At 40.5% G+C, this 27,319-nt stretch overlaps 1 protein-coding gene across 1 annotated transcript in view; it reads right to left on the bottom strand.

Moving 5' to 3' along the window:
- The window catches only part of LOC130078189 (activating signal cointegrator 1 complex subunit 3), a gene marked incomplete at both ends in the record, with an annotated part of 215,830 nt that overhangs the window by 38,912 nt on the left and 149,599 nt on the right, over positions 1–27,319 (bottom strand). Inside the window, 10 exons of the mRNA XM_056243713.1 lie at positions 3,202–3,344; positions 6,319–6,439; positions 7,345–7,490; positions 10,570–10,736; positions 10,827–10,912; positions 12,815–13,035; positions 15,996–16,164; positions 18,935–19,033; positions 24,809–24,963; positions 25,233–25,458. Coding sequence (XP_056099688.1) covers positions 3,202–3,344; positions 6,319–6,439; positions 7,345–7,490; positions 10,570–10,736; positions 10,827–10,912; positions 12,815–13,035; positions 15,996–16,164; positions 18,935–19,033; positions 24,809–24,963; positions 25,233–25,458 — 1,533 coding nt within the window. The remainder of the gene's footprint in view (positions 1–3,201; positions 3,345–6,318; positions 6,440–7,344; positions 7,491–10,569; positions 10,737–10,826; positions 10,913–12,814; positions 13,036–15,995; positions 16,165–18,934; positions 19,034–24,808; positions 24,964–25,232; positions 25,459–27,319) is intronic.

The following is a 27,319-nucleotide window of genomic DNA, read 5'->3' on the forward strand; positions in this document are numbered from 1 at the left end:
TTACCGAAGCTCACTTTACTGAAGCTAACTTTACTGAAGCTAACTTTACTGAAGCTGACTTTACCGAAGCTAACTTTACCGAAGCTCACTTTACTGAAGCTGACTTTACTGAAGCTAACTTTACTGAAGCTAACTTTACTGAAGCTAACTTTACTGAAGCTAACTTTACTGAAGCTAACTTTACTGAAGCTAACTTTACTGAAGCTGACTTTACTGAAGCTGACTTTACTGAAGCTGACTTTACTGAAGCTAACTTTACTGAAGCTGACTTTACTGAAGCTAACTTTACTGAAGCTAACTTTACCGAAGCTCACTTTACTGAAGCTGACTTTACTGAAGCTAACTTTACTGAAGCTCACTTTACTGAAGCTGACTTTACTGAAGCTAACTTTACTGATGCTAACTTTACTGAAGCTAACTTTACTGATGCTAACTTTACTGAAGCTGACTTTACCGAAGCTAACTTTACTGAAGCTAACTTTACTGAAGCTCACTTTACCGAACCTCACTTTACCGAAGCTAACTTTACTGAAGCTAACTTTACTGAAGCTAACTTTACTGAAGCTAACTTTACTGAAGCTAACTTTACTGAAGCTAACTTTACTGAAGCTCACTTTACCGAACCTCACTTTACTGAAGCTCACTTTACCGAATCTCACTTTACTGAAGCTCACTTTACTGAAGCTAACTTTACTGATGCTAACTTTACCGAAGCTCACTTTACTGACGCTAACTTTACTGAAGCTAACTTTACTGATGCTAACTTTACCGAAGCTCACTTTACTGAAGCTAACTTTACTGAAGCTAACTTTACTGATGCTAACTTTACCGAAGCTCACTTTACTGAAGCTAACTTTACTGATGCTAACTTTACTGAAGCTAACTTTACTGATGCTAACTTTACTGAAGCTAACTTCTGTCATTGTTTCTATAGACTTCCGTTATAATCGTAACGTTTCGCCGTCATGCCGGAGTGTTTTGTACCAGACTGCACACACACGAGCAGCGGATCTCGCTCGTTGTTTCGCTTCCCGGGAGATGTAGTTCATTGAGCGATTTTCACATAAAACTAAATGTTACTCTTCTGTTTCATGACAAACTGCGATTTTCTTGACTTTCATAATTATCTTTTAAATTGACAAGCATCATATGTGTAATTCAGGGCACAGTTCAGACGGAATAAAAAGAGAAGTTGTCTCTCGCCATTGACTACCATACATATTTTTTCCGAAATAAGGTCCCATGAGCCGGAAGCGGAGGGGAGGGGCTTAGGCTCTCTATTGGGCTGTGATTATGGGGCGTTTCAACCCAACCAGGAAAGAAAATGCGTCTGCACTCGATTGGATCGGCAAATGCCTTGATGGCGGTTCTCTGTTCCTCTTTTAAAATGAATGCGCTGTCTACATCTCCTATAACAGACGCGACGCTGTTCTACACATCTCAGTTCTCCAGCGGCGGCCATCTTTGTTGTAAACGAACTCAACCCAAGCGCTCTTCGGTGACGTGATGATTACGTTACGGTTGATCATCTGTCCATCATCGTATAAAGCCCGCCCTGGTGATTTGATTGGTCCGAACAGCTCTGTTTCGGGCATACTTGCTTCTCAGCGGATCGAGTCCAGACCGAACTTCCCATCCTCAAATGTTGTGGGCGGAGCTAAGTTCGGCTGGGATCCAGGCTATAAAAACCCATTTTAGACCAACAGAATTCCCCCAAATCTTATTCCAACTAGTCAAACACAGTAGTCAAATAATTTTAAAGTAAACAATATTGCTGAAATGTTAACAGTTTCCCAGCATGCATTGTTCGGCTGGCATCCATCCCTCGAGTTGGGCGATTTTCATTACTCAACGCCAGACACTTAACCTTTCAGATTTGGGTCTGGATTTGCAGGCTAAACATTTTCCAAATCACCATTATAATGTTTTATTTTATCTTCAACAATATATCTATTGTTTTATCTTTTAAAACCTACTGTTTGTTTAATGTTTTGCCTGAAAAGTTTGGCTGTTTTTTATATCTTTTGAATAAAAGGCACTCAGATTTAATTATTCAGGTAACACTTTGGAATAATGTTGTATATGTTAACATTAGTTATATGTATTTGTTACCATAACTTATACTAATACATCACATTTTACATTTGAACATTAGTTAATGCATCATGAATTAACAATTAGGAATAGCATATTTATTAATTTAAATTAACCTAGATTAATAAATGCTTTAAAGTAGTGGTCATTGTTATTAAATGTTAAATATGTTATTAAAAAGCAATTGCATGTTCTAATGTTAAAGAGGAACTATAATGCTTTTATACATGTTCTGTTGCTGTTTAGGCATGAAAAAGCTCTGCAAACTCACAAAGTTCTTCTCTATATGAGTATCAGTGTTTCTGAACTCCAGAAACGCCTCTACTGTAGTCTTGAGTTTCTTCCGGGAACGAACACGTCACAATATTCCTCATTTACATAATTCATACGCAGAATAAAGGGGCAGGGCCTGCTTGAGTTAGTTAGTAGTGTGTTAAACTGGCGGTTATGGAAAGGGGCGGGACATTTCCCAAACACACTCGAAGCGCTCGACCAATCACAACACACTGATCCAGCCGACCAATCAGAGCACAGTGAGCTTTTCAGAAGGAGGGGCTTCATAGAGACAGGAACTAAACAGAGCGTTACTAACGTAAAATAAACAGGGCATAATATGGTCTCTTTAACATATATAATACTTAAGTTAACATATACAACACTGAGTTACTCCCTGAATTATGTTACTTAGTTACTTTCTATGGAAACTTTTGCATTACGCTGATTGATTGATTTTTTATTAAAAGTTTTTTCGCTTGTTTTTTATCACAAGTTCTATTCTATATTTTCAACTGTAAAGTCCGTTTCACAACAGAAACATTGTGAGAAAGCAAAACTACTACTACAAAGATCTCACATGCTCACACTCTAGAACTACAACACCCATATCCTGCTCACACACACACACACACACACCTCCTCCCATACTCAACACTGGGACAGAAGAAGCGTCAAACAATAAATGCAATTTTTTTTTACATGCACTACTTGTTTGAAAAAGTAACCCAGATATATATATTATTTGTAAATTTGAAAAGAATTGCATTATTTAGCCATTACTTGCAAAAGCAATCTGTTTAAGTAAAACCACTGTAGAGGATGAACTCTGACCTCTCTCTCATCCTGGTGGAGCCACTGTTTGGGGTCATCTTCTGTGGCCAGAAACGCGATGAGGTCCAGCGCCGTGAGCCGCGTCTGCCGGCGTGAGGACACAAATATGAGGACCGGTTTGGCTGGAGAATGTGTGCGAATGGCTGCAGGAAAGCGGAAAAAGAGAGAGAGTCAAAATATAAATGTATCAATCAAAATGCATGAAAAGCAACAAAAAAAATTATAATACATAATACAAAAGCAATAAAAATGCAAGATGATAAAAAAAAAAAGTACAATTTTGGTTAAAGTACAAAAGATTAATTTGTAATTTGTCTCGAGTTGCTTTTAGGCAATTTCACCTGGTGACCTTCCATTTTAGGGGTGTAACGGCACACAACAATGACAAAAATGGTTTTGAAGTATGTTTTGGAACAACAGGGTGAAAAAAACCCCCCTATTTTTTTTCTTTTTATTAAACAATGGTTTGCTAAAGAAAAGAAATGACGTTAGTCTTTAAATAATAAAAACGTCTGTCAATATTGTAGCAATCAGCTGCAACACACACTGCAGTTTATGGAGCTGTTGTAGTTGGAGGAAGAGATTTGAAGTGCTCACACATTTGGATGCAAAATATGTTTTATATATACGATTATATTATATATTTTTAATATATATAGCTTCATCCCATTCTAATCCGCTCCGTCTATTTGACGCCAATGCGTGCCGGCACTCGTTCATCGCAGTCTGCAAAGTTGAATATAAATTCGCTCGCTGTCAGTAAAATCCTTATGCGAAATGGAAATACTTGCATGAATTAGTCAAATTTACAGGTGAGTATAACCGATACGATATAAGTTGTGCTCTGAGGGAACCCGCATCTCAAACGCATTAAACAACACGCGTATAGGTTTACGATTCAGTTTGAAGCGCTTCATTTATAAAGCACGTCTCATGTTTCAGACTTGAATCAATTTGACTATATAGTATATCAGTATAAACGATATTTTCCAATCCTAGAGGGGAAACTCATGACTGTACTATTACAAATTCTGCACACAGAGTGTTAATTAAAACAACACTGTATTCGTCCGGTGCACATAGTGCTGTGAGCTTTATGCCGAACGCCACATGAACAAGCAGGAAAACAGGTCTCAATGCATCCGCTTGTCAGAGAAAGTGCTATGACAGTACGAACTGATGACGATATCTATGGACTTTTAAGGTAATCGGCTAACCTATCTATTTCTTTTAATTGTTGGTGTTTTATTCCGTTTAAATATAAAAATGTTAGTGATAAAAAAAGCAATCTGCATATGCTATGGACATCGGTGATGCTATTATCTTTGCTCGCTCCTTTTAAGGTATCTTGAGTGAAACGGCTTTATATTTGACGAAGCGCATATGAAAGACCTGAACAGGAAGCGACGCGACCGGTTTTACACAATACGGACGTTTATAGCGCATAACCTTCATTACAGAACTAAAATCTCCCAAACTGTTTGCCAGGATTGTTTTTCAATAGCATATTTCAAATCAGCAATACAATTTAACACCAATAAAAAAAAAAAAAATGTAAGCACAAAACTTGAATTCTCAGAAGTAGAAGTCAACATAGTTTGGTAAAACTCCTTAACAAATATAATTTTTGTGCTCCTTTTTTTGTGAATTTCCAAATATATTGTAGCACAAATGAGATTTGAGGACTTTAGATACAATTTCGGTCACACAAATGTATCGTTTTGATAGAACTAGTGCTGTCAAACGATTAAAATATTTAATCGCGATTAATCGCATTAATGTCGTAGTTAACTCGCGATTAATCGCATTAATGTCATAGTTAACTCGCGATTAATCGCATTAATGTCATAGTTAACTCGCGATTAATCGCGTTAATGTCATAGTTAACTCGCGATTAATCGCATTAATGTCATAGTTAACTCACGATTAATCGCATTAATGTCATAGTTAACTCGCGATTAATCGCATTAATGTCATAGTTAACTCGCGATTAATCGCATTAATGTCATAGTTAACTCGCGATTAATCGCATTAATGTCATAGTTAACTCACGATTAATCGCATTAATGTCATAGTTAACTCACGATTAATCGCATTAATGTCATAGTTAACTCACGATTAATCGCATTAATGTCATAGTTAACTCACGATTAATCGCATTAATGTCATAGTTAACTCACGATTAATCGCATTAATGTCATAGTTAACTCACGATTAATCGCACATTTTTATCTATTCTAAATGTCTCTTGATTTCTTTTTGTCCCATTATTTTTTTCTCATTTTAATGCTCTTATCAACATGGAAAAGTGAATCGGCTTGCTTTGTGCAAATGTTTTTTATTGAAAACAACATTGACATAGACTGTGTTCAATTTCACACTAACATTCTCACTTGAAGCAAATAATCTCTCACACAATGTAACACTGTCCATCAATAAAAGGGTGAAAGAAATACTGACGAGCGGGCGGAGAATTCGCATCAGCTGTGTGTGTGTGTGTGTGTGTGTGTGTGTGTGCTTGGCCATCATCGAGTGGTGTTTCAGACTGGACGCGCTGTGATGATGATAGCTCAGTTCACAACGACAAAACACACAGATCACTTTGGTCTAGTCAATGGAACCATTTGGCAACTTTTTAAAAGTAAACTTTCCATTCAGAATCTTATTGGCATCCATTTCGGCGTCTCGCGCTCGTCATCCACTCAAAACGTAACGTTAACCTACTATTTGGCCGGCTCGCAAACCCAAACAAGTGTGTGCGGCGTGCCTGTTGTTTTGTTTCCGGTCTAGCTAGATCCGCTTACGCTTTGGTCGACGAAGCAACAAAACGTCCTCGCGCGGCGCAAGCCATTGAAATGAACGGGTTTCATAGCGCAGCGCCGCGTCCTGTCGCAAAAGCATGTGAAAAAAACTACCAAGTTTGCTAGGCCAAAAAGACCGTTAATCGCGCAATAAAAAACTTGACGCCGGCAAAATGGGTTTGCGTTAGCGCCGTTGATAACGCGTTTAACTGACAGCCCTATTTAGAACACTTGTTGAGTAAATTATTACACAATTAAATGTTTCTGCATGAACTTTTCCCTTTAATGTGTGTGTAATGTTACTGTAGTATTGTACCCTGGAAGACTGGTTTGTTCATGCTGGCCATACGAGGGCAATAATGTTGCCCAGGAAAACCCTGGATGTGAACCTCCAACGGCACTGGGCGAACAGAGGGCCGGAAATTAAACAGTCCCACCTGAAACACAGACAGACAGACAGATGAATAAGCACAGCGCCACAAAACATTGCAAGAAAAACAGGGCCAGAAAGTGAGAAGACACAGAAAGACAGTAATAAAGAGAGAGATGGAGTGCCCAGCTGGCTGTGTGCCTGACAGAGTGGCCCATCTGGGGGTAATTACAGCCCGTCATTGTCCCCTGTCCCACAACCACGCTCTCACACAAGTGGCCCGGGCCTGGGTGCGTGTGTGCACATATTTAAAGGCCTGGATAATGGATCGGGCAGCTAGAGAGACGCCTCAGTCCAAACAGCACACGTCAGATTTATGGAGACCCCCAGCCCTTCCTTCCCCGTCTGTCTCGCAGGGTGACATTTCAGCAATAGTAAAACAACGTTTACATAACCACTGCTGTCTGCCCTGATGCTGCTGCATGCTGGGAGACGGGTGCTGGTTATTTATAGATGTGTGCGAACACATACACATATAAACGCAGAATGACTGAAAGGACGGCTATCTGTAATGGAAACAGGATGAAAATGATGGTGCAGTGTTACAGATAATATCTTTTGACTTCATCCCGTATCATTATGGGGGAAAGTGAAGCATGATTACACTGAAACAAGACCCATTAATTACATCCAACTCAACAAAACCCCAAAAAACAACTCAATACAGGATTTGGATGCCAAGATTTCTTGCTTGATCTGAATTGCCGTGAATCATATGCAAATCATATCAAATCCGAGAAGAGCAAGGAGAGCACTGATCCCGAAATTGTTTTAATTTGCCTGTATATAAAGTCTATGGATGGCCTCCAAAAGCGATTTCGATTTCGCAAGTCTTGCATCAAATGTAATAGATAGAGATGTGACGTTGGAAGGGTGTGTATGAGAAAGTTGAGAGGGTTGTGTGTTTGTAACCTGTCCGATGCCCAGCCAGTCGGCTAGATCCCGAGCATTAGCCAGCGCTGTAGAGAGTCCCACCACACGGACTGACTTTGAGGTGTGCGATGAGATAAAGTTGGTTCTGGACACGATGACCTCTAGAACCGGCCCTCTGTCCTCACCTGTGAAGGCAAACGAAACGCAACAACTGTAACAATACCATTTTTATACGCTATTATTAGAAACTATTTACTGGCTTTTTTGAAAAGGTCCTGCTCACACATGGATCATGATCTCTCAAATGTAATTCACAAGTTAAAGCTCTGGTGAAAATCCAGCTTTTAATGTAGTTTATGTGTGTATGTGGTGTTTTTAATATGCTTTAAGACACACCATGTGTAAGTTCATAAGTCGACAGCATTGCTGAGTATTTCCTCCTTAAAACTGCAGTGAACCAAAGACAGTCTCAAAAACACGGTTTGAAATCGCTGGTGTTTCTGACGTCACAAACGACCTTGTAACCAATCAGATCAACGTGTGATCGTCAACCAGTGGATCTCTGAGCGGAGTGAGTGAGTGGAGGCGGGGCTCATCTGCATATTCATAGAACCACGTATATTAAATGAGGCGAGGGTGTCGAGTTACATTCCAGCTATTGTAAGACATGAAGATTTTTTTTTTCAAGAAAAAACTTTAAATATGTCATTTTGGTGATAAAAGATGAGTTTTAAGGGACACAATTATTGACTAGAGGGGGACTTTAAGACTTTATGTGTGAAAGGTGCTAATGTTTATATGTGAATAAAAGGCTGTTCGTGAGTCTCTTCAGAAGACTTGGATTAAACCACTCGATTCATATGGTATACAGTCCTGTACCGCCATTTTGAACTAATTTGAAGTTTTGGTTGTGTGGCAAATAGACAGGCAATTTAGTTTAAAGTTACATGATTTAAAATAATATGTATGCATTTTTTTTGTGTGTGTGTGATGGCATTTCAGTTTTTGTTTGAAACTGCAGAAACAAACATTTCACTTGTAGAGTTATAATCAACTACTACAGTTGCTGGCATTGTGAGCCTAGTTTTACGTGAGCCTGTATATAAACATTAATGCAGGTCTGGATAAAATACTAAAACTAACGCAGGCCTGTTGAGAACAGAACTCCTTTTATGTCCTGAATTGTGTGTACCAAAATAATTCATCCTTCAAGAATAAGTGTCTTGAAGGAGGCTCTTTAATCAGTCTATTAAATCAAGAACCCCCCATATACATGTGTGTGAATACATGCAGATACTCGTGTATAGGGGTATTATCATCTTATCCAACTACACACGGCTCAGGACTGAAGCTGTCCAATTCATTTATGTCAAGGTCCTTGACTTTCACACATGGCTAGAAGCTTTACTACATAGGCAAACATATGTAGACACCTGAACAGCATATGTGCTTGTTGAAGATTTAATTTCAAAACCATGGCCATTAACAGTGGTTTGTTCGCCGTTTAATGCAGAATATTAGTTCACACTCCTCTGGGAAAGCTTTCCACTAGATGTTGGAACATGGATGCTGGGATTTGCTAACATTCAGACACAAGAGCATCAGTGATGGGATGTTTGAGTCGGGGGAAGTGTCACGTTTGCAAAACATGCTGTATTTTTGTAATTCTTCTATTTGCCACTAGTGTCGTAGAAACGTCAAGGCGACTTAAAGAAAACCGAAGAATGAACTAGTGTGGCGTCATTTCGAACAAAATCAGCTTGCCAAAGCGAACTTTCCAAAAAAGCACATCTTCGATCTATTCATCATCTACCATCGCTCTGTGGCGATGATGATGTAATAGGTGGGTGTGGCTTCTGAGGCTCCGCCTACTTTGTCATGAAAATCTTCTCCGGTTCATGTCTTCTGTTCAGTCTTTCGAGGTCAGACGCTAGTAAACACATGAACACACTGGAGTGTTCCTTTAAAACATAAACTGAACCAGTACTTCTAATTGAAAGCGACACTGGCATGTTTTTTTAATGTTTAATACTGTAAAGCTGCATTGTGTAATATTTAGGAGGTTCTGTTGACAGAAATGCAATATCATATACATAACTATATTTTCAGTGGTGTAGAAAGACCTTTCATAATGAACCGTTATGTTTTTATTAGCTTAGAATGAGCCATTTCTATCTACACACACCGCGGGTCCGCTTACATCCACATGTTTCTACGGTGGTCCTGAGCGGACAAATGTGTTTCGTCACTATGTTGTTCTTCGTGCAAACTAGCTTGCTAAAGTCAGCGAATAAAGCACTGACACAATGATGAACAAGTCACAATAATATTCGCAATAACATATCGTTTTACTGAATAATCAAGTAAACCTAATTTCTTCATATATCTTTGTAAAGAAACCTCATTGCTTAACTGGCTCCTCTCTGCTGTCTCAGACGACGACATCACTTCCTGTCGGCCACCGTAACTTCTGTTGGGTGCAATTCACAACCTCACCACTAGATGCCTCTAAAGTTACACAGTGCACCTTTAAATAAAGCAACTCTATAAAATGCTATATAAATGAATGTGACATATCTTGACTGCTGAATTGCAGAGCTGGTGCAAACATCACATGACTGTGATCAGATGCTTTCTGAACTGCTGTTTTCTCACCGCTGTCATTTTTGTTGTGTGTTTATTGTTTTATTGAGGGGAAAGCGTGCAGCATGGCGTCTGTGTTTAGGACGAACAGAAATATTCTCTAGGACGGAAGATATTTTTGTATGTGTGTTCAAGCCTATTGGGCTAATAACTTACTTAGAAAATACCAAAATTAACTGACCAAACGCTGACTACAACGGCGTGCGTCTTCTCATGCAGTTACTATAGTTGCTATCACTGGCCGGCTACTCACCCGGAGACTTGTTCCGCGGTACATCTATCAAATGGCTTAATGACATCGCAAATATGTTGCGCTGGTTAAACAACGGTAAGGTAAAACAGATTGAGCACCAAGCATCTCCTCCATTGAACCCGAGTAGGGGTTTGATGCGAGTACAATTTAAATTGATTATTTTATGTTTATTAGTCATTGGATTGAAACAGTCTGCTAACTTACTAACTTTAGCTAGCTAACGGGCGCTACCCCGGCTATGTGTGTGTATATTAGCAATAGCATACATTTAGATTTCAATATATTTGAGGTCTTTTTTCTTGATGTCAGGCATATCTATAAACTAATTTTCTCCCTAAGCGAAGAAGGAAAAAGACGAGGGCGTTTACCCAGGAGATGGATCTCGTCTATGATGAGAATGGCCACTTTCTGCACATAGCTGCGGTTCTGCCAGCTCCGGCTCACTCCGTCCCATTTCTCTGGAGTCGTGACGATCAGGTCCGCCTGCGCTATGGCCCGCATGTCAGGAGTAACGTCACCTGTTAACTCAACCACCCTGGAGACACCGAGGATGATAATGAGCAAATAAAGGTCAGGGTATAATAACAGATACATATTTGCCAGAAGAATCTATAAGCACTCTCACTTCCTCCCAAGTTTCTCTTCGATTCTGATCTTCCAGTCCTCAATCCTCTCTCGGACCAGAGCTTTGAGAGGAGCGATGTAGACCACCTGTTCACACGGATACATGCCCGTTACACCGTGTCATAGGAACTATGGGAATCGAAAATCATTTCCAATTCTGGAATCGAATACTTGAGGTCAGGAATCGGATCTTTGTTTTATAAAATTTAAATTTCGATTCCTCTTATCGATTCTTTTGTGAGCTTTTCAATATGACTTTAAACAATTCAAGCGCGAGACGACTCGCTCGCTGTTTTATGTGGTGCACACACACATCCTAAACATGCAGAAAATGTGATTTTAAACCATTCAAGCGGTTGTTTTCAGGCGTGTGCATCAGTATTTTGGATCTGTGCAACTCTTAAAGTGACGGCAGCCTAATATTCCTGCTGCCGTCTCCATAATAACACTAATCTAACAACAAAAGACAAAGAGAAAATTCCCTCGCCCTTGACTTAACTTTTGTAACTATATTTATAAAGTAAATTCTATTTATAAAGTGCAGTGTTATTTTACATTTAATTACCGTTTCTGTACCTGAAAATCTTAAAACACTGTTTATTTCAATCGTATCTTTGTTCAGTTGTCTCTATTTGTTGCTATTGCTATTTTTTATTGTGTCTTTAATAATGCGTTGATATAAGTTCGGCTAGTTGTTTTTCTATGGTATTTTTAAATCATAGGCAGAAGTTCCTTGTGTAAGTGTTCTTTAGCCTGTTGATTTTAGTTCATGATATTCAGCTTAAAGGGGTCATATAATGCCATTTTTGTACAAGCTAATATGATTCTTTAGGGTCTAAATTAAAAGTTTGTAATATACTTTATTTAAAAATTCTCATTAGTATTGTAAGAAAACACTTATTTTACCTGGTCAAAAACAGCTCTGTTTTCAGCACACCGTTTCAGTGCATATGACTTTAAATGATAATGAGCTTCGCTCACTCCGCCTCTCTGTTCTGAGTGTACACCGTTTGTAACACAATAACACAATAACCATAACGCGTTGTTCAGTATAAACGTGGAATTATGAATTATATTGAGAACGTCATACATAGAAAACATGCCGTAATGTACCCTGACTGAGTGTAAACCTTAAACGCATTCATTGTGAAGCGTGCAGCTAGCGATTTGCAAAGATTAATATAAATATTAATATAAAGTTTAATAAAACGTTACACTCACTTCCGTTCTTCTGGAGGTTCAGCAGGAACACGAATATCTGGTACCGATCCTTTATTCATGAGCAGCTTCTTAGCAAATCCAGCTTTATACTGACCCTCGTTTATAAAGCAGTCTGGTGTGTGAAATGATTCGCGCAAACATGAGAGCATTGACGTTGCTCGTGGGGAATATTCCCTTCGAAAACAAACTCAGCCACTGCGTCTTCAGCGGTTCGGATTTAGGAACATTAAAATGACTGTGTTCGTTATTACACCCAAGAACAGAACGCCACAATCGCTTAGACGCCATTCTGCTCATAGACAGTGCTCCAGCATATCAACAATGACCGCGCCGGTCCGCGCAGACTATGATTAACAATCGCGGGAGGGGCTTCCGAGCGTGTGACGTCACAGGCTCGAACGGCTCGATTTGAGGCAGGGGAAAACATATAAGGAGATTAAAACAAAAACACTGGATGGATTTTTATCATTATATGATGGTTGTGTACAGGCACTGCCAACACACATTTCAGTACAATCAACTTGTAAAAGTGCATGTACCATTATATGACCCCTTTAAATTAAAATGGTTTGCAATAAGACTAAGGTTGATAAACATGTTGATTACAGTTTCTGTACCTGGAAATCTTAAAACACTTTTTATGTCAATCGCATCTTTGTTCAGTTGTCTCTATTTGTTGCCATTGCTATTTTTGTATTTGTTCTTTTTTAATTGCTTAAAATTCAACGCTCCCCAACGCTACACCAGACACACAGCAGAGGTCACGACCTTGGAGGTGGGGTACATGTTGAAGACCCTGAAGATGGCCATCTCTGCAGCGATGGTCTTCCCGGAGCCGGTGGGCGCTCCCAGCAGGACATTAGTGTCCGTGTGGTACAGCGTGTGGAAGATCTGCGTCTGAATGGGATTAAAGTGCGTGAACTTGTATAGACTCTCGTACTCCCTGTTTCCCAGTGCAGTCACAGGCAACGGCTGGAGATCCAAGAGCTCTGGGATTAAACAAAACAAATTATAACTTGCAAATCTGACCGTTTATCTCATAATTGTCAAACTGCAAAGGAAAACAAAGCCAGAATTGTGAGTCAAGATTACCTCTTTTATTTTTTATTCCATGGAAGAAATTGAAATGTGAGGTTTATCATTTTATAAAACGCTTTTGTCAGCAACCTTATTTAAACATTTAGTACGTGAGTGCATATTAGTAGATATTACAGTACATTTTATGTTGTAAGTCACCCAACCAACATTTTAATTTAAAATCATGCCATAATTATCATGAGTAATAATTATTATTAATTTATACACTTATTATTAGTGTACTATATAGGTTCATCCAAACAAAAGTGTGTAATTTCATTTATTTACGTGTGTGTATCAGTACTTTTAAAATATTGATAACCGTGATTATTTTTGTCATTATAATCGTGATATGATATTTTCATTCCGTTTCATCTCTACTCATTGACTACACTTTGCTCATTATTATGATCTTTGGCCTGTATGGTGATTAAAAGTCAATATTTTGGACTGCCGACCCGAGCCCGACGGGTCCCGAAGAGCTTGTGGGTTTCGGGTTCGGGTTAATATTTCATAATTATGTTTAGGTTAGGGTTTGTAACTAAGAAAAACTATATATATATATATTTGATGATATATGAAGAGTTTGGTTCCAAAACGCGATAAACGCCATTTAAAAAAAAATTTAGTTACTGCAAAAATCAGTATTATATCTGGTTGGTATTGAAAAGTCAATGTTTAATTTGAAGTAAAATGCGATATCCGCCGTGTTATTCTGTCATGTTTTCTCCCTTTCTTTCCAAACCGCGACAAACGGCAGTCTCCCTTCTCTGCAGAATGCGATATATCCACTCTCAACCAATCACAACGCACCATTCCACTCTCAACCAATCACAATGCACCATTCCACGCAATGTAAACAGTAACGGCAGCGCCTTAAACACACCCGGCTTCCTAGTTTTTCTTATCTATTTTGTACTTTTCGATCAACAAACAAACAAAAAAATGAATAATTTTGACGGCATTGATGAACCTGTGGTTGTTTCTGCGGTGGGTGAGAAACGTAAGGCATCGAAATCGAATCATTTACGGGAGGAGATGAAGAAGATGAGGCACTCGGGAGGAGGAAAAATGTTTTCAATCTTCTTTACAGTTCTTAATAAAAATATTATACTAATAAACTTACGTTGTTGTGTATTTTCAACAGTTTCAATATAAAAAAAAAAAACTTTTATATTGATTCAATGGATTAATCGCATTTTGATTTTTTTTTTTTTAATGGATTTATTGCATTTTGGGGGGAAAAATAATCCGTTTTTATAATAAATCTTTGAAAATCAAAACCTGGATTTAAATTTTTTTTGTTATTATGACCTACAAATGCTATGTGAAAGTTTGAAACAGAAAATAGTGGTTTTCATCTTTCCACTTTCCTGGTAAAGAAAACACATTTTTACTCAAATTAATCTAAATGGATTTATTGCGTTTTGGAACCAAACTCTTCATATGTAGATAAGGTTTGCATTGCATGCCGTCTGCTGTCCTGTGGCCGAAAGAGTGCAAGAGAGTGGAAGCATGTTCACATATATAATTCATATATTAACAGAACTGTTTTGCGGTTGTGTTCCTGCTCATGTGCTCTTTCGAGTACGATAAGGTAAAACAATGACTGAGGGAAACCGTATTTCAGTGCCGAATGATGCAGGGAAAACTGCACTGCAATGAATTACACAGAATAATAGGTCAAATATTCCGCGTGTTTTCTGGATAATAGGTGAGCCAGGGGACATACACCTCTAAAATGACTAAATAATGTGTGTGTGAAGAGAATGAGTGTAAACTGAGCAAGGCACAAGTCAAACAGCTGCGCTGCCGTGTCTCAGAAATCAGAGCAATATCAATAAAATTCTGCATCATTAACATTTTCTACTATTTGATATGTATATTTAAATGTTTTAAACCTCGAGAGGCGATATGATACACGAGTGAAAACTCAAAACGTGAATCAATAGCCGCATTTCTCTTGCGTCTTTCAGAAATCAGCTTTGTCCAAAGTAGGCTGCTATCCAATAACACATTACATCATACACATTTTCTACATCTTGATGTGTTTATTTAAAACGTTATAATAATAATAATAATAATGCATTTTATTTAAAAGCGCCTTTCTGGACACTCAAGGTCGCTGTACAAAGTAAAAACACCAGAATATGTAAAATTAATCAAGAGACTAAAATAACACACTCCTGACTGCATGATAAATTATTATACGATATTATCCAATAAAGAGCTCAGCGGGTGCGTGCGGTGTAGGTCTCACAAAGCTGTGTTGGCTTATGGTAGCAAGAGTACAGGGACATCTTCACAGCGCCGGATTTGGGGTTTTGATTAGTACCGGTCGGGTTCGGGCCCTGCAGACCTCTCGTCCCGGGTCGCACTGCTTCTCGTGTGGCTGGCTCGTCAGCGCTGAATCCTGGCTGGATGTCTCGACGACAATTCATCGTGCAGTCAGGAGTGAAACACTGTATACATCGCACAATCATTTTAAAGCAACACTAATGAACTTTTCCTCTTCGGTCGCCCTACAGGTTGGAAGCGGAACTGTCCATTACCGCTGTCGTAAATCATTTAATATTATAATTTAATTTAAAGGGGTGGTTCAGGATTTTGGACATCGGGCCTCATTTCCAAGTTAGCCTTAGTGTTACTTAGACAGTTTTCAAAAATGTTCATCCAGTCGTTCCAGTTGCATAGTTCGCCGGTGCTAGGCTAGCGCGAGTCAACGGTAACGGCTAGCCTGCCATTAAAAACAGTTTTACCCACTCCACAGAACACCAACAGCAAATACATTATAACGCCAGACTATAAGACTACGCCATGACATTGCTGACAGCTTGTCTCAGTTGTGTGTGTGTGTGTGTGTGTGACGCACCTGTGTGTGGCGGGTGTCTCTCAGGCAGAATGAGGTGCTGGAAGTTGATGATACACACCGCTTCAGAGCCCAGCCAGCGGTCAGACACGGCTCGGATGTAATACTGGGAAGGCATAGGCTCAAAGATGGGAATGGTGAAGACGACCTGCTGAGGCTCTCCACTCAACACCTGACAGAGAACATGTGGTTATCTTCAGCTCACCCTGACACACTGTCCACTACACACAATCACACTTGCATCTGAAATTGAGGATTTTTTGTGCAGATAGTGTGTTATAATAGCATTATCCAGTTAAATGTGAATGCGTGAAACTTCCAACTCATTAGCAACTATGGGTAAATAACTAGAAGAATAACAGTGAAACTATTTGCGCTACAAACCAGCGTGTTTGTACTACTTACATTATTAATTATTATTATTATACAGCTAAAAGTAACTGGAGGCGGATGATACCGGATACATTTTAGTAATTCTGTGATGTGCTTTTGTCATTTTTATTAGTATTTTTTTTAAATATCTCTATTTACTGTAGCTCTAATTCATTTTTAGCCATTTTAGTACTTAAACTCATTTCATTTCAGTTAGTTGCCAAAGCAACTTATTTAAATTTTATTTAATATTCATATATTTTGTTATTTGACCTTAACTTCAATTAATTAACCATTTTTAATAGTTTTAGTTAACAATAATAACAACCGCATATCGTCACTGTCGGGCAGAAACCTCGTTTCTCCATAAATCATTACTATTGGTCACCCTTTACGTCTGCACATATTTAACCAATGAAAAGATTTAAAAGAGCTTGTGACTGAACCTCGTGTCTCCATTGGCTCCTCAAGCTGTCAGTCAAACCTCATAACTCCACCCACCTCTATCATGAACACAGTTTGGATAGTCTCTGCTTGTTTGCGAGGATAAATAAAGAATTGAGTTTTTGAATACGTACAGCGTTTTCTTTACTCAAGAAACATTATACGGCTAATATTTTATGTATTTGATGGGCAGAAAGTGTCATCAAGTCATAGCCGATACTGTTTTAAATAGCCTGTTCAACTTCAGCTTTTATACCATGAGATTTTGGCCAAATGAGTGGAAACACTGAGCAGCCACACATAACTACAGTGAACTATAACCCGTAAGCTGATGAAAACGTAATGTGATGCACTTACTGCCTCAGATGATGTTCTAATCATGGACAAAACATGTACAGTAGTTTGACATTCCCTGGGCAAAAACCTTCATTTATGCTTGATTTTGGTCAAATGTTAATAATACTGTATCATGACACATGCAAGTGTCTAAAGCCACAATATCAACTTGGACAACACAGTGTTCAATTATTTAAAAACACTGTTTTTCCATTGACAGGGTTCGTACAGATACTGTTTTCCAGCACTATTTTTTTTATAGCCAGAGATCTCACTTACCAAACATATCTTTATTATATTTTAACTAGATAAATAAAAATAAACTAATAAAACAAAATGGTACAAATAAAGTGCAGCGCATGCAATGACTGCGGTAACTTTAACCATTAAAAGGACATTATGATAAAGACATCGCTTTCCTAATTCAAACTGATTTTTTCCCTCATGAATATATGATTGACCTGAAGAATTAAAGTAGTAAATATACTTGGATATGAGGAATATTACACTCATAACCATGTGAAATGGCTCTATATCAGATGGGCTGCAGCATTAATTATTCATGAAAAGATTGTTTAATCAATCAAATTAAAAACTAACTTCACATTTATTGTCTTTCAATAATTCAAGCACTTTCAAGTACCTTTTCATAAATATGGCTGTTTTCAAAGGTTTTCCAGGACTTACATTTTAAAAAGTCAAATTCAAGTAATTCAAGCACTTTAAAGCTGCAGTCTGCCGTTTCTCCTCTCTGTCGCCATCTCTGTTCGAAATCTGCAATTGCAGTCATTCGCGGAATTATCAGCTTTACGTGAGTTGTGCCTCGGCGCGGCACAGCGCGGATGAACACAGTGTTTGAGGAGAGTGTGTGTGTCAGTCGCCGCTGGTGTGGATACTGGCGTTCAGAATCACAGATTATACTTTTTGGAAGTATGACCAACATAATCATATTCACTGGAAAATGTCATCTGAACAAGCAACATCCACCTTTGTTCTGGTTCTGACATTGCAGTAAATCGCGCTGATTAAATCTAACGATCGCTCTTCATATCACGCAAAACCGTGCAAATTATACTTTGTTCTCAAATTTGTTAATGTTCAACGTCAGCAGTGCGTGACTACATGTAATGCCCTTCCGATATTATCCTGGTTTCCGCATGGGCCGTTCCAGTCTCTTCTTCTGTCGCCGCTCCGAAGTCCGAACGAAGTCTTCTGCATGTTACAGCGGGCGAGTCTGCTGTCGCTGGTGATCGTCGTTTGAACCTTTCTGGATCCGCCATCAAATTAATAAGTTTAATTATGTCAAGTGCTGTGAGAAAAGGCTATAAATCTCCTCCAGCATCCTCACACTCACAGCCGACTAGCCGAGACTCTTCTTTATGTGGACAGGTGTGTGTGTGCAGATGTGTGTGTGCAGATGTGTGTGTCCAGATGTGTATGTGTACAGATGTGTGTGTGCAGATGTGACGTAATGACGCAAACACATGCTCGAATCTCCCGCTGAAATCCACCAGCACCACTGGAGTCAAAAACATTATTACAAGCTTACCGCTGTGAATCGAGCTACGGCAAGCAGAGAGTTTTGAACACTGGCTGGTTATGTACCTGCTCAAAAATTAATTTTGGATAATTTTTAACCCAAAAAAGTTACGGACTGCAGCTTTAAGCACCTTGTACGAACCCTGATTGAAGAGTAGTGTTTTTGGAGATGCGACGTTACATTACGTTTAAAGGTGAGGCGTGTAATTGAGCGCTCCTGCCCCTGGTCACGCTGTGATCCGCAGGTGTACCTGTTTCTTCTGCAGGAGGAAGTACTCGGAGTGGTAGATGTGGTCGTTGATGGGATCCTCCACCCACAGCCACCAGGGCTCTCCCACCGACCCGTGGACCTGTTCAACACCGGATCAGAAGAGCCATGAGAGCCAGAACAACATCATCTGTGACGATCATGAAAGTGGACACTACTGTTTCCATGGAAACCACATGGCCAAACAACACATGACTTATAAATACATCAAATACCTATTACATGAAAAAAAAAAAAAAAAAAAAACTTCCATAAAAAACCTATTTGTCTTTTTTTCAAGTGGCTATTAATTCCAAACAAATCACACTAACTAAATTTGATTTAATTTGTTTTGAGAGGTCTGATACAGTCCAAAATTAAAATGGTAACACTTTACAATAAGGTTCATTAGTTTACATTAGTAAATGTATTAACTAACATGAACTAACAATGAGCAAAACATGTGTTACTATATGGGTATTTTACACTTAAAGCCCTGTTTTAAGATCGTTTCTGATGAAATAGAACGGTTAAGATTGACATTTGGACACATGCTGCTGTCCCGAGAAATTTCGGTTTCTGTGAGAACGGTTTCTTCAATCTTAACCGTTCTATTTCATCAGAAACGATCTTAAAACAGGGCTTTAAGTGTAAAATACCCAACTTGTCCTTTAACAAATACAACCTTTGATTTAAATAACGTATTAGTAAATGTTGAAATTAATATGAATGCTGTAGAAGTATTGTTCATTCTTAGTTCATGTTAAGTAAGGTAGTTAAAGTCCCTGTAAAGGCAATTCTAAACCCATTATAAATGTTAGAAATGTATTGCTAAAACATATTACACAGACTGTGAACTGTGAAGTACTGAATTGTGGAGTTAGACCGTTAAACAGTTTTTCACCATTGCTATTTTCCGGATTTTTTGGGCGGGGCTAAAACGGGGCTCGATGACGCACTGGAGCCCCTGAGCTCGTGGACACGCCCCTACCTGATGACGCACTGAGGCTGGCCCCTCCCCTAACAATAGAGCACATTCACATCAGTTTGGCGCTCAATCGCGAGTCACTGTCAGTACTATTAGTTACTACAGCCTACAGTTTGCTAGCTAGCTATGCCTTCGACACGGAAATGCGTAGGCTACTACCTGGATGCGATCACTTACAAAACAGATCGGTGTCTTTATTTAAATTTCCAAAAAACGATCACATCAAGAAGAGGTGGATTAATTTTGTGAAGAGCCAACCTTGATGGAGAGCTGAGGATCACTGCCAACACCCGCCTCTGTACTGTAGCGATCGTTTTACACATGATAGTTTTATAAACTTTCGTCGGAGACAACTGGGATTCACTGATAATCCGCTGTTACTGGCGAATGGGGCCGAACCGACTATCTCCCGCCTCGGCCTTCATCTCCCCGTCCCGAAAGCAGTATCAGCTAATATCACCGTCGGCAGCTTTCCCGCGAGTGGGCGTGGTTTCAGCGCAGCCAGCGGACACGCCCCCAGAAGACATCCCCCCCAGAAGACACGCCCCCAGAAGACACGCCCCCAGCGTTTGAGAGCAGAGAATACTGCTCATTTTTTCAAGATTTTGATAGCTTATTTTATGTACTTGCCGGGTTTTTTTATCATTCAAATTTGGCTGGGTGACTAATAACACATTTTTCTGTGGTGTGACAAACTCAGAACACATACTTAATTTTGCCTTCACAGGGACTTTAAAGGAGTAGTTCACTTTTAAAAAAACTTTTGCTGATAATTTACTCACCCCCATGTCATCCAAGATGTCCATGTCTTTCTTTCTTCAGTCGAAAAGAAATTAAGGTTTTTGATGAAAACATTCCAGGATTTTTCTCCATATAATGTACTTTGCTGGGCACCAAACGGTTCAAGGTCCAAAAGACAGTTTCAGTGCAAACTGTTCAAAGGGCTTTAAACGACACCAGACGATGAATAAGGGTCTTATCAAGCGAAACGATCGGTCATTTAAAAAATAAATAACAAAGTTTAAGTTTTATAGGCACAAATGCTCGCCTTGCTCTGTTCTGTGTGACTCTCCTGTTCGAACTCGTTCATCAAAATGAACGAATCTTTTTCCGAGTCAGTTCGTTCATTTCGTTCGTTAAATGAATCAAATGACTCGAAAAAAGATTCGTTCATTTTGATGAACGAGTTCGAACAGGAGAGTCACACAGAACAGAGCGAGGCGAGCATTTGTGCCTATAAAACTTAAACTTTGTTATTTATTTTTTAAATGAGCGATCGTTTCTCTAGATAAGACCCTTATTCATCGTCTGGAATCGTTTAAAGCCCTTTGAACAGTTTGCAGTTTGCACTGAAACTGTCTTTTGGACCTTGAACCGTTTGGTGCCCAGCAAAGTGCATTATATGGAGAAAAATCCTGGAATGTTTTCATCAAAAACCTTAATTTCTTTTCGACTGAAGAAAGAAAGACATGGACATCTTGGATGACATGGGGGTGAGTAAATTATCAGCAAAAGTTTTTTTTAAAGTGAACTACTCCTTTAACTAATGAACCTTATTGTAAAGTGTTAGCATAAAAACGTCCCGTCGGGAGCTTGCCATCCGCCTGGACTCCTGCTGATCCGCATCGCTGCTTCATAGACACTGGATCTGCGGGATCAGATGGCTTGTATTTAGTGAAAAGTAAGTTAATCTTTACAGCCTGTTGAGCTGTAGACTGTTTCACGTTAAAGCGAGTGATAAACTGTACGTATCAAACGTCAGGCGGCTCGTATTTTGCATGGAAGCGTCCGGATGAGTTTTTCCGCTTTGCTCACGGTGTGGATAAATCAAGCTTGGGCTGTTTGATCTGAATCTGAATCACACAGCTTCATTCACATTAGCAACCTGAACTATAGCCGTGTTTAACTCCTGCTTCAACATGCACTGAAAACATATTGTAAATTGTATTTATTCCTGTGATCAAAGCTGAATTTTCAGCATCATTACTCCAGTCTTCAGGGTCACATGATCCTTCAGAAATCACTCTAATATGAGGATCTGATGCTCAACATTTCTGATTATTATCTATTCATATTCATGAGTCTTTTTTTTTTTTAAAAGAAAGCTTTTGTAACAGTATAAATGTCTTAAGTCATATTTTAACGCATCCTTACTGAATAAAAGCATTAAGATCTGTCGAATAATAATCGTTCTGAGCCCAAATGTTTGAACGCTAGTGAACGCTAGCGTTACATTATGTATTAGGATACATGAAGTAGTAAGTGGATGAAGCGTTATGTAATGTTTGTTAATGCCTTGTTAATGTGTGTGAGCGAGGACACTGGCGGGTGATTAGTGTGTGCTGATGGTCTTCCAGCTGTTGGGTGTCACGCTGGAGGAGTTCTGGTCACATGACTCAGAGCGGCCCATCTGTGGCCCTCAGGAGAACAACACACACACAGATCTGGGCTATTCAAGCCTTTGTGCTCTTAAACACAGGGGAGGAGACGACAAATCAATGATGCCTTCAGATCCTCAAGAACCAACTGTGAGCCTGTGTGTGTGTGTGAGCGCGCGTGTGTGTGTGAGCATGTGTGTGTGTGTGTGTGTTTGAGAGAGAGAGCGTGTGTGTGTGTGAGCGTGTGTGTGTGTGTTTGAGAGAGAGAGAGAGAGAGAGAGAGAAAGAGAGTGTGTGTGTGAGAGTGACCGTGTGTGTGTGTGTGTGTGTGTGTGAGAGCGTGTGTGTGTGTTTGAGAGAGAGAGAGAGAGAGAAAGAGAGAGAGAGAGAGAGTGTGCATGAGTGTGTGTGTGTGTTTGAGAGAGAGAGAGAGAGAGAAAGAGAGAGAGAGAGTGTGCATGAGTGTGTGTGTGAGAGAGTGAGTGTGTGTGTGTGTGTGTTTGAGAGAGAGAGAGAGAGAGAAAGAAAGAGAGAGAGAGTGTGCGTGAGTGTGTATTTGAGAGAGTGAGTGTGTGTGTGTGTGTGTTTGAGAGAGAGAAAGAGAGAGAGAGAGAGTGTGCGTGAGTGTGTATTTGAGAGAGTGAGTGTGTGTGTGTGTTTGAGAGAGAGAGAGAAAGAGAGAGAGAGAGAGTGTGCATGAGTGTGTGTGTGTGTTTGAGAGAGAGAGAGACAGAGAGAGAGAAAGAGAGAGAGAGTGTGCATGAGTGTGTGTGTGAGAGAGTGAGTGTGTGTGTGTGTGTGTGTTTTAGAGAGAGAGAGAGAGAGAAAGAGAGTGTGTGTGTGAGAGAGTGAGCGTGTGTGTGTTTGAGAGAGAGAGAGAGAGAGTGTGTGTGTGTGTGTGTGTGAGAGAGTGAGCGTGTGTGTGTGTGTTTGAGAGAGAAAGAAAGAAAGAGTGTGTGTGCGTGAGTGTGTGTGTGTGAGTGTGTGAGCGTGTGTGTGTGTGTGAGCATGTGTGTGTGTGTTTGAGAGAGAAAGAAAGAAAGAGAGAGTGTGTGTGTGTGTGTGTGTGTGCGTGAGTGTGTGTGTGAGAGAGAGAGACTGTGTGTGTGAGAGAGTGACTGTGTGTGTGTGTGTTTGAGAGAGTGAGCGTGTGTGTGTGTGTGTGTTTGAGAGAGAAAGAAAGAAAGAGTGTGTGTGCGTGAGTGTGTGTGTGAGAGAGAGTGAGCGTGTGTGTGTGTGTGTGTGTGTGTGAGAGAGTGAGCGTGTGTGTGTGTGTGAGCATGTGTGTGTGTGTTTGAGAGAGAAAGAAAGAAAGAGAGAGTGTGTGTGTGTGTGCGTGAGTGTGTGTGTGAGAGAGAGTGTGTGTGTGAGAGAGTGAGTGTGTGTGTGTGTGTTTGAGAGAGTGAGCGTGTGTGTGTGTGTTTGAGAGAGAAAGAAAGAAAGAGTGTGTGTGCGTGAGTGTGTGTGTGAGAGAGAGTGAGCGTGTGTGTGTGTGTGTGAGAGAGTGAGCGTGTGTGTGTGTGTGTGTGTGAGAGAGAGTGAGCGTGTGTGTGTGTGTGAGCATGTGTGTGTGTGTTTGAGAGAGAAAGAAAGAAAGAAAGAGAGTGAGTGTGTGTGAGAGAGTGAGTGTGTGTGTGGTCCTGGTAAACCCTACATCATAGAGAAAAAATGTCAAAATGGAAATTTTTTGGTCCCTATGAGGAAACCAGATTATAAATCATAATAAGTGATGTTTTTGAAAATGTAAAAATGCAGAACGTTTTCTGTGCTGGTTCAGTTTAGTGTAAGGAGAGAGAATATACAGTTATAGGCCATTACAAATATAATGTTTTAGTTATACTAAAGTTTTCAGACTGCGCATCCCTTTATTACATTATTATCTCATAATTGCCAAGGGCCTTATCATATTATTCCACCAAAACATGTTCAAAGCTACAGAGACCCTAGAGGGACATGGTGATGGACAAATATGAGAGAAGAAAAATTGTCAATGCTTTTGCGTTTTCTCTTAAATATTTTGCATTCGCTTGAGAAACTTGTACAGTAGTAACCCACGACAAAATAATTGTAATTGATACATATATATATATTTCAAACAATACTTAACATGTTCAAGTTGATCTCTCAGTGTAATATAAGAAAGCAGAGTTAAAAAAACTGCTGTTTAACTGAATAAATGTAATTGTTTTCAGATTTTTAATGAACAGATTTATGCAGCAATTTGAATAAATGAATTTTTCAAAATATGTTTTTTTCAATAAAATCAAACAGATGCATATAGATAATTAGTAAACTATTGCAAGAGTTTTTGAGAGCAGAAATCGTACCCTTTAAGTATGACTGACACTTATGCATCACGTTAACTTTATTAGTTTGTTTCTGTAAAACTGTGTAATCCAAAAACATCAAGTTAGGCCTGAATGTTTTGTGTGGATGAGTTTGGGATCGGCTGGTGTAAGGAACTGAACATCCAGATCCTGTGTGAGGCCCTGGATGCGGTTGCCATGGTTACCTGGTCACTCCACCTGAAGTCGGGGGTGATGCTGAGGCGCACGCGCAGGACCGTGCGTGTGATTGGCTGAATGCTGGACTCCATCAGGATGGCAGGGATCTGATGAACACACTGCTTCACCTTCAGCCCGATGTTCACGTGATGCAACATGTGACCTACACACACACACACACACACACGCGTTTCACTGTATTAGTGAGGACACTGCATAGACTTCCATTGATTTTATATCAGGTTTATGATATCAAAGCCTTAAACCATCACAGAAACATGTGCAAAACACTAGATTTAAATAAAAATAACATTAAAAAACACACATGCATACACACATCCAAATATTTTTGAAAATATAAATTGTGGTGAGAAACAGCCGTCTAAGACAGAGTCTACCCCTGAGCAGTGCAGGAGACTGTGTGAGACTGACCGATCTCATCTTTGCCCATGTCTCTGAGCTGGTCCAGGGTGATCTTCCTCTCCTCCAGGCGGGACAGCACAGACGAGGGCAGAGCGCTGAACTGCCGGAGCGGGTGAGCCCAGCCCCACAGGCGCTTGTCGATCACCTTACACAGGTTCAGCAGGCGGTGGGTCATGACGGGCCAGCGCTTCCTCAGGGCGATCTCGAACAGGGCCCGCACGATCCGAGCTGCGTTCTGCACACACACACACACACACACACACACACTCACTCAGACAGGGCCCGCACGATACAAGCTGCGTTCTGCACACACACACACACACACACACACACTCAGACAGGGCCCGCACGATCCGAGCTGCGTTCTGCACACACACACACACACACACTCAGACAGGGCCCGCACGATACAAGCTGCGTTCTGCACACACACACACACACACACTCAGACAGGGCCCGCACGATCCGAGCTGCGTTCTGCACACACACACACACACACACACACACTCAGACAGGGCCCGCACGATACAAGCTGCGTTCTGCACACACACACACACACACACACACGCACGCACTCACTCACTCACTCACTCACTCACTCACTCACTCACTCACTCACTCACATTCACACACACACTCTCTCTCTCTCTCTCTCTCTCTCTCACACACACACACACACACACACACACACACACACACACACACACACACACTCAGAACACAGCTCGTATCATAGTTCACAATGTAGACAACATTGAATACATACATTTTCCTCAGGTTAGATACTGATAATGAATCACTCAAACCCCTTTATCTAAACCTCTCTACACCACCGCCGGACTCGCGCGTCCTCCATGTCTGTAGTTTTTGAACACTTTTCACTCGTGTTTGTAGTTCTAACCAAATCCTCGTGCAGTGTGCGATGGGTTGTGGGCAATATTAGCGCGTATCGATCTGCACTTCGGATTCTGACCGGATATAGTAGACCATCCGGGTCTCTTTGAAACACTCATTTTAACATACTACGATTTGGGACGTACTAATTATATTTTCGAATACTATTTAGGACGGATATTATGCGAATTGGGACGCAGCATTAGTAATCATTCAGAAGATGTGTAACAGCGCCCCCTACCGTATAACAGCGGAAAACACGGAAAGCCAGAAATGTCCAGTAGCACCTCAATGCAGTACATGAGATCCACGGGGAGGAGTCGGATCAAGATGGGTAGGATTAGGAGTGGGTTTAGGGAGTAGGAGTGGGTTTAGGGAGTAGGAGTGGGTTTAGGGATCAGGGGTGGGTTTAGGGATTAGGAGTGGGTTCAGGGATCAGGGGTGGGTTTAGGGATCAGGGGTGGGTTTAGGGATTAGGGGTGGGTTTAGGGAGTAGGAGTGGGTTTAGGGATCAGGGGTGGGTTTAGGGATTAGGAGTGGGTTTAGGGAGTAGGAGTGGGTTTAGGGAGTAGGAGTGGGTTTAGGGAGTAGGAGTGGGTTTAGGGATTAGGGGTGGGTTTAGGGAGTAGGAGTGGGTTTAGGGAGTAGGAGTGGGTTTAGGGAGTAGGAGTGGGTTTAGGGATTAGGGGTGGGTTTAGGTAGTAGGGGTGGGTTTAGGGAGTAGGAGTGGGTCTAGGGAGTAGGAGTGGGTTTAGGGAGAGGGTTTAGGGAGTAGGAGTGGGTTTAGGGAGTAGGAGTGGGTTTAGGGAGTAGGAGTGGGTTTAGGGATTAGGGGTGGGTTTAGGGATCAGGGGTGGGTTTAGGGATTAGGGGTGGGTTTAGGGATCAGGGGTGGGTTTAGGGAGTAGGAGTGGGTTTAGGGAGTAGGAGTGGGTTTAGGGATTAGGGGTGGGTTTAGGGAGTAGGAGTGGGTTTAGGGATCAGGGGTGGGTTTAGGGATCAGGGGTGGGTTTAGGGAGTAGGAGTGGGTTTAGGGAGTAGGAGTGGGTTTAGGGATTAGGGGTGGGTTTAGGGAGTAGGAGTGGGTTTAGGGAGTAGGAGTGGGTTTAGGGATTAGGGGTGGGTTTAGGGAGTAGGAGTGGGTTTAGGGATCAGGGGTGGGTTTAGGGATTAGGAGTGGGTTTAGGGATTAGGGGTGGGTT

This window comes from Rhinichthys klamathensis, unplaced genomic scaffold (assembly GCF_029890125.1).
Source record: "Rhinichthys klamathensis goyatoka isolate OS25496 unplaced genomic scaffold, OSU_Roscu_1.1 h1tg000829l_1, whole genome shotgun sequence".
In the NCBI taxonomy this organism is placed as follows: Eukaryota; Metazoa; Chordata; class Actinopteri; order Cypriniformes; family Leuciscidae; genus Rhinichthys; species Rhinichthys klamathensis.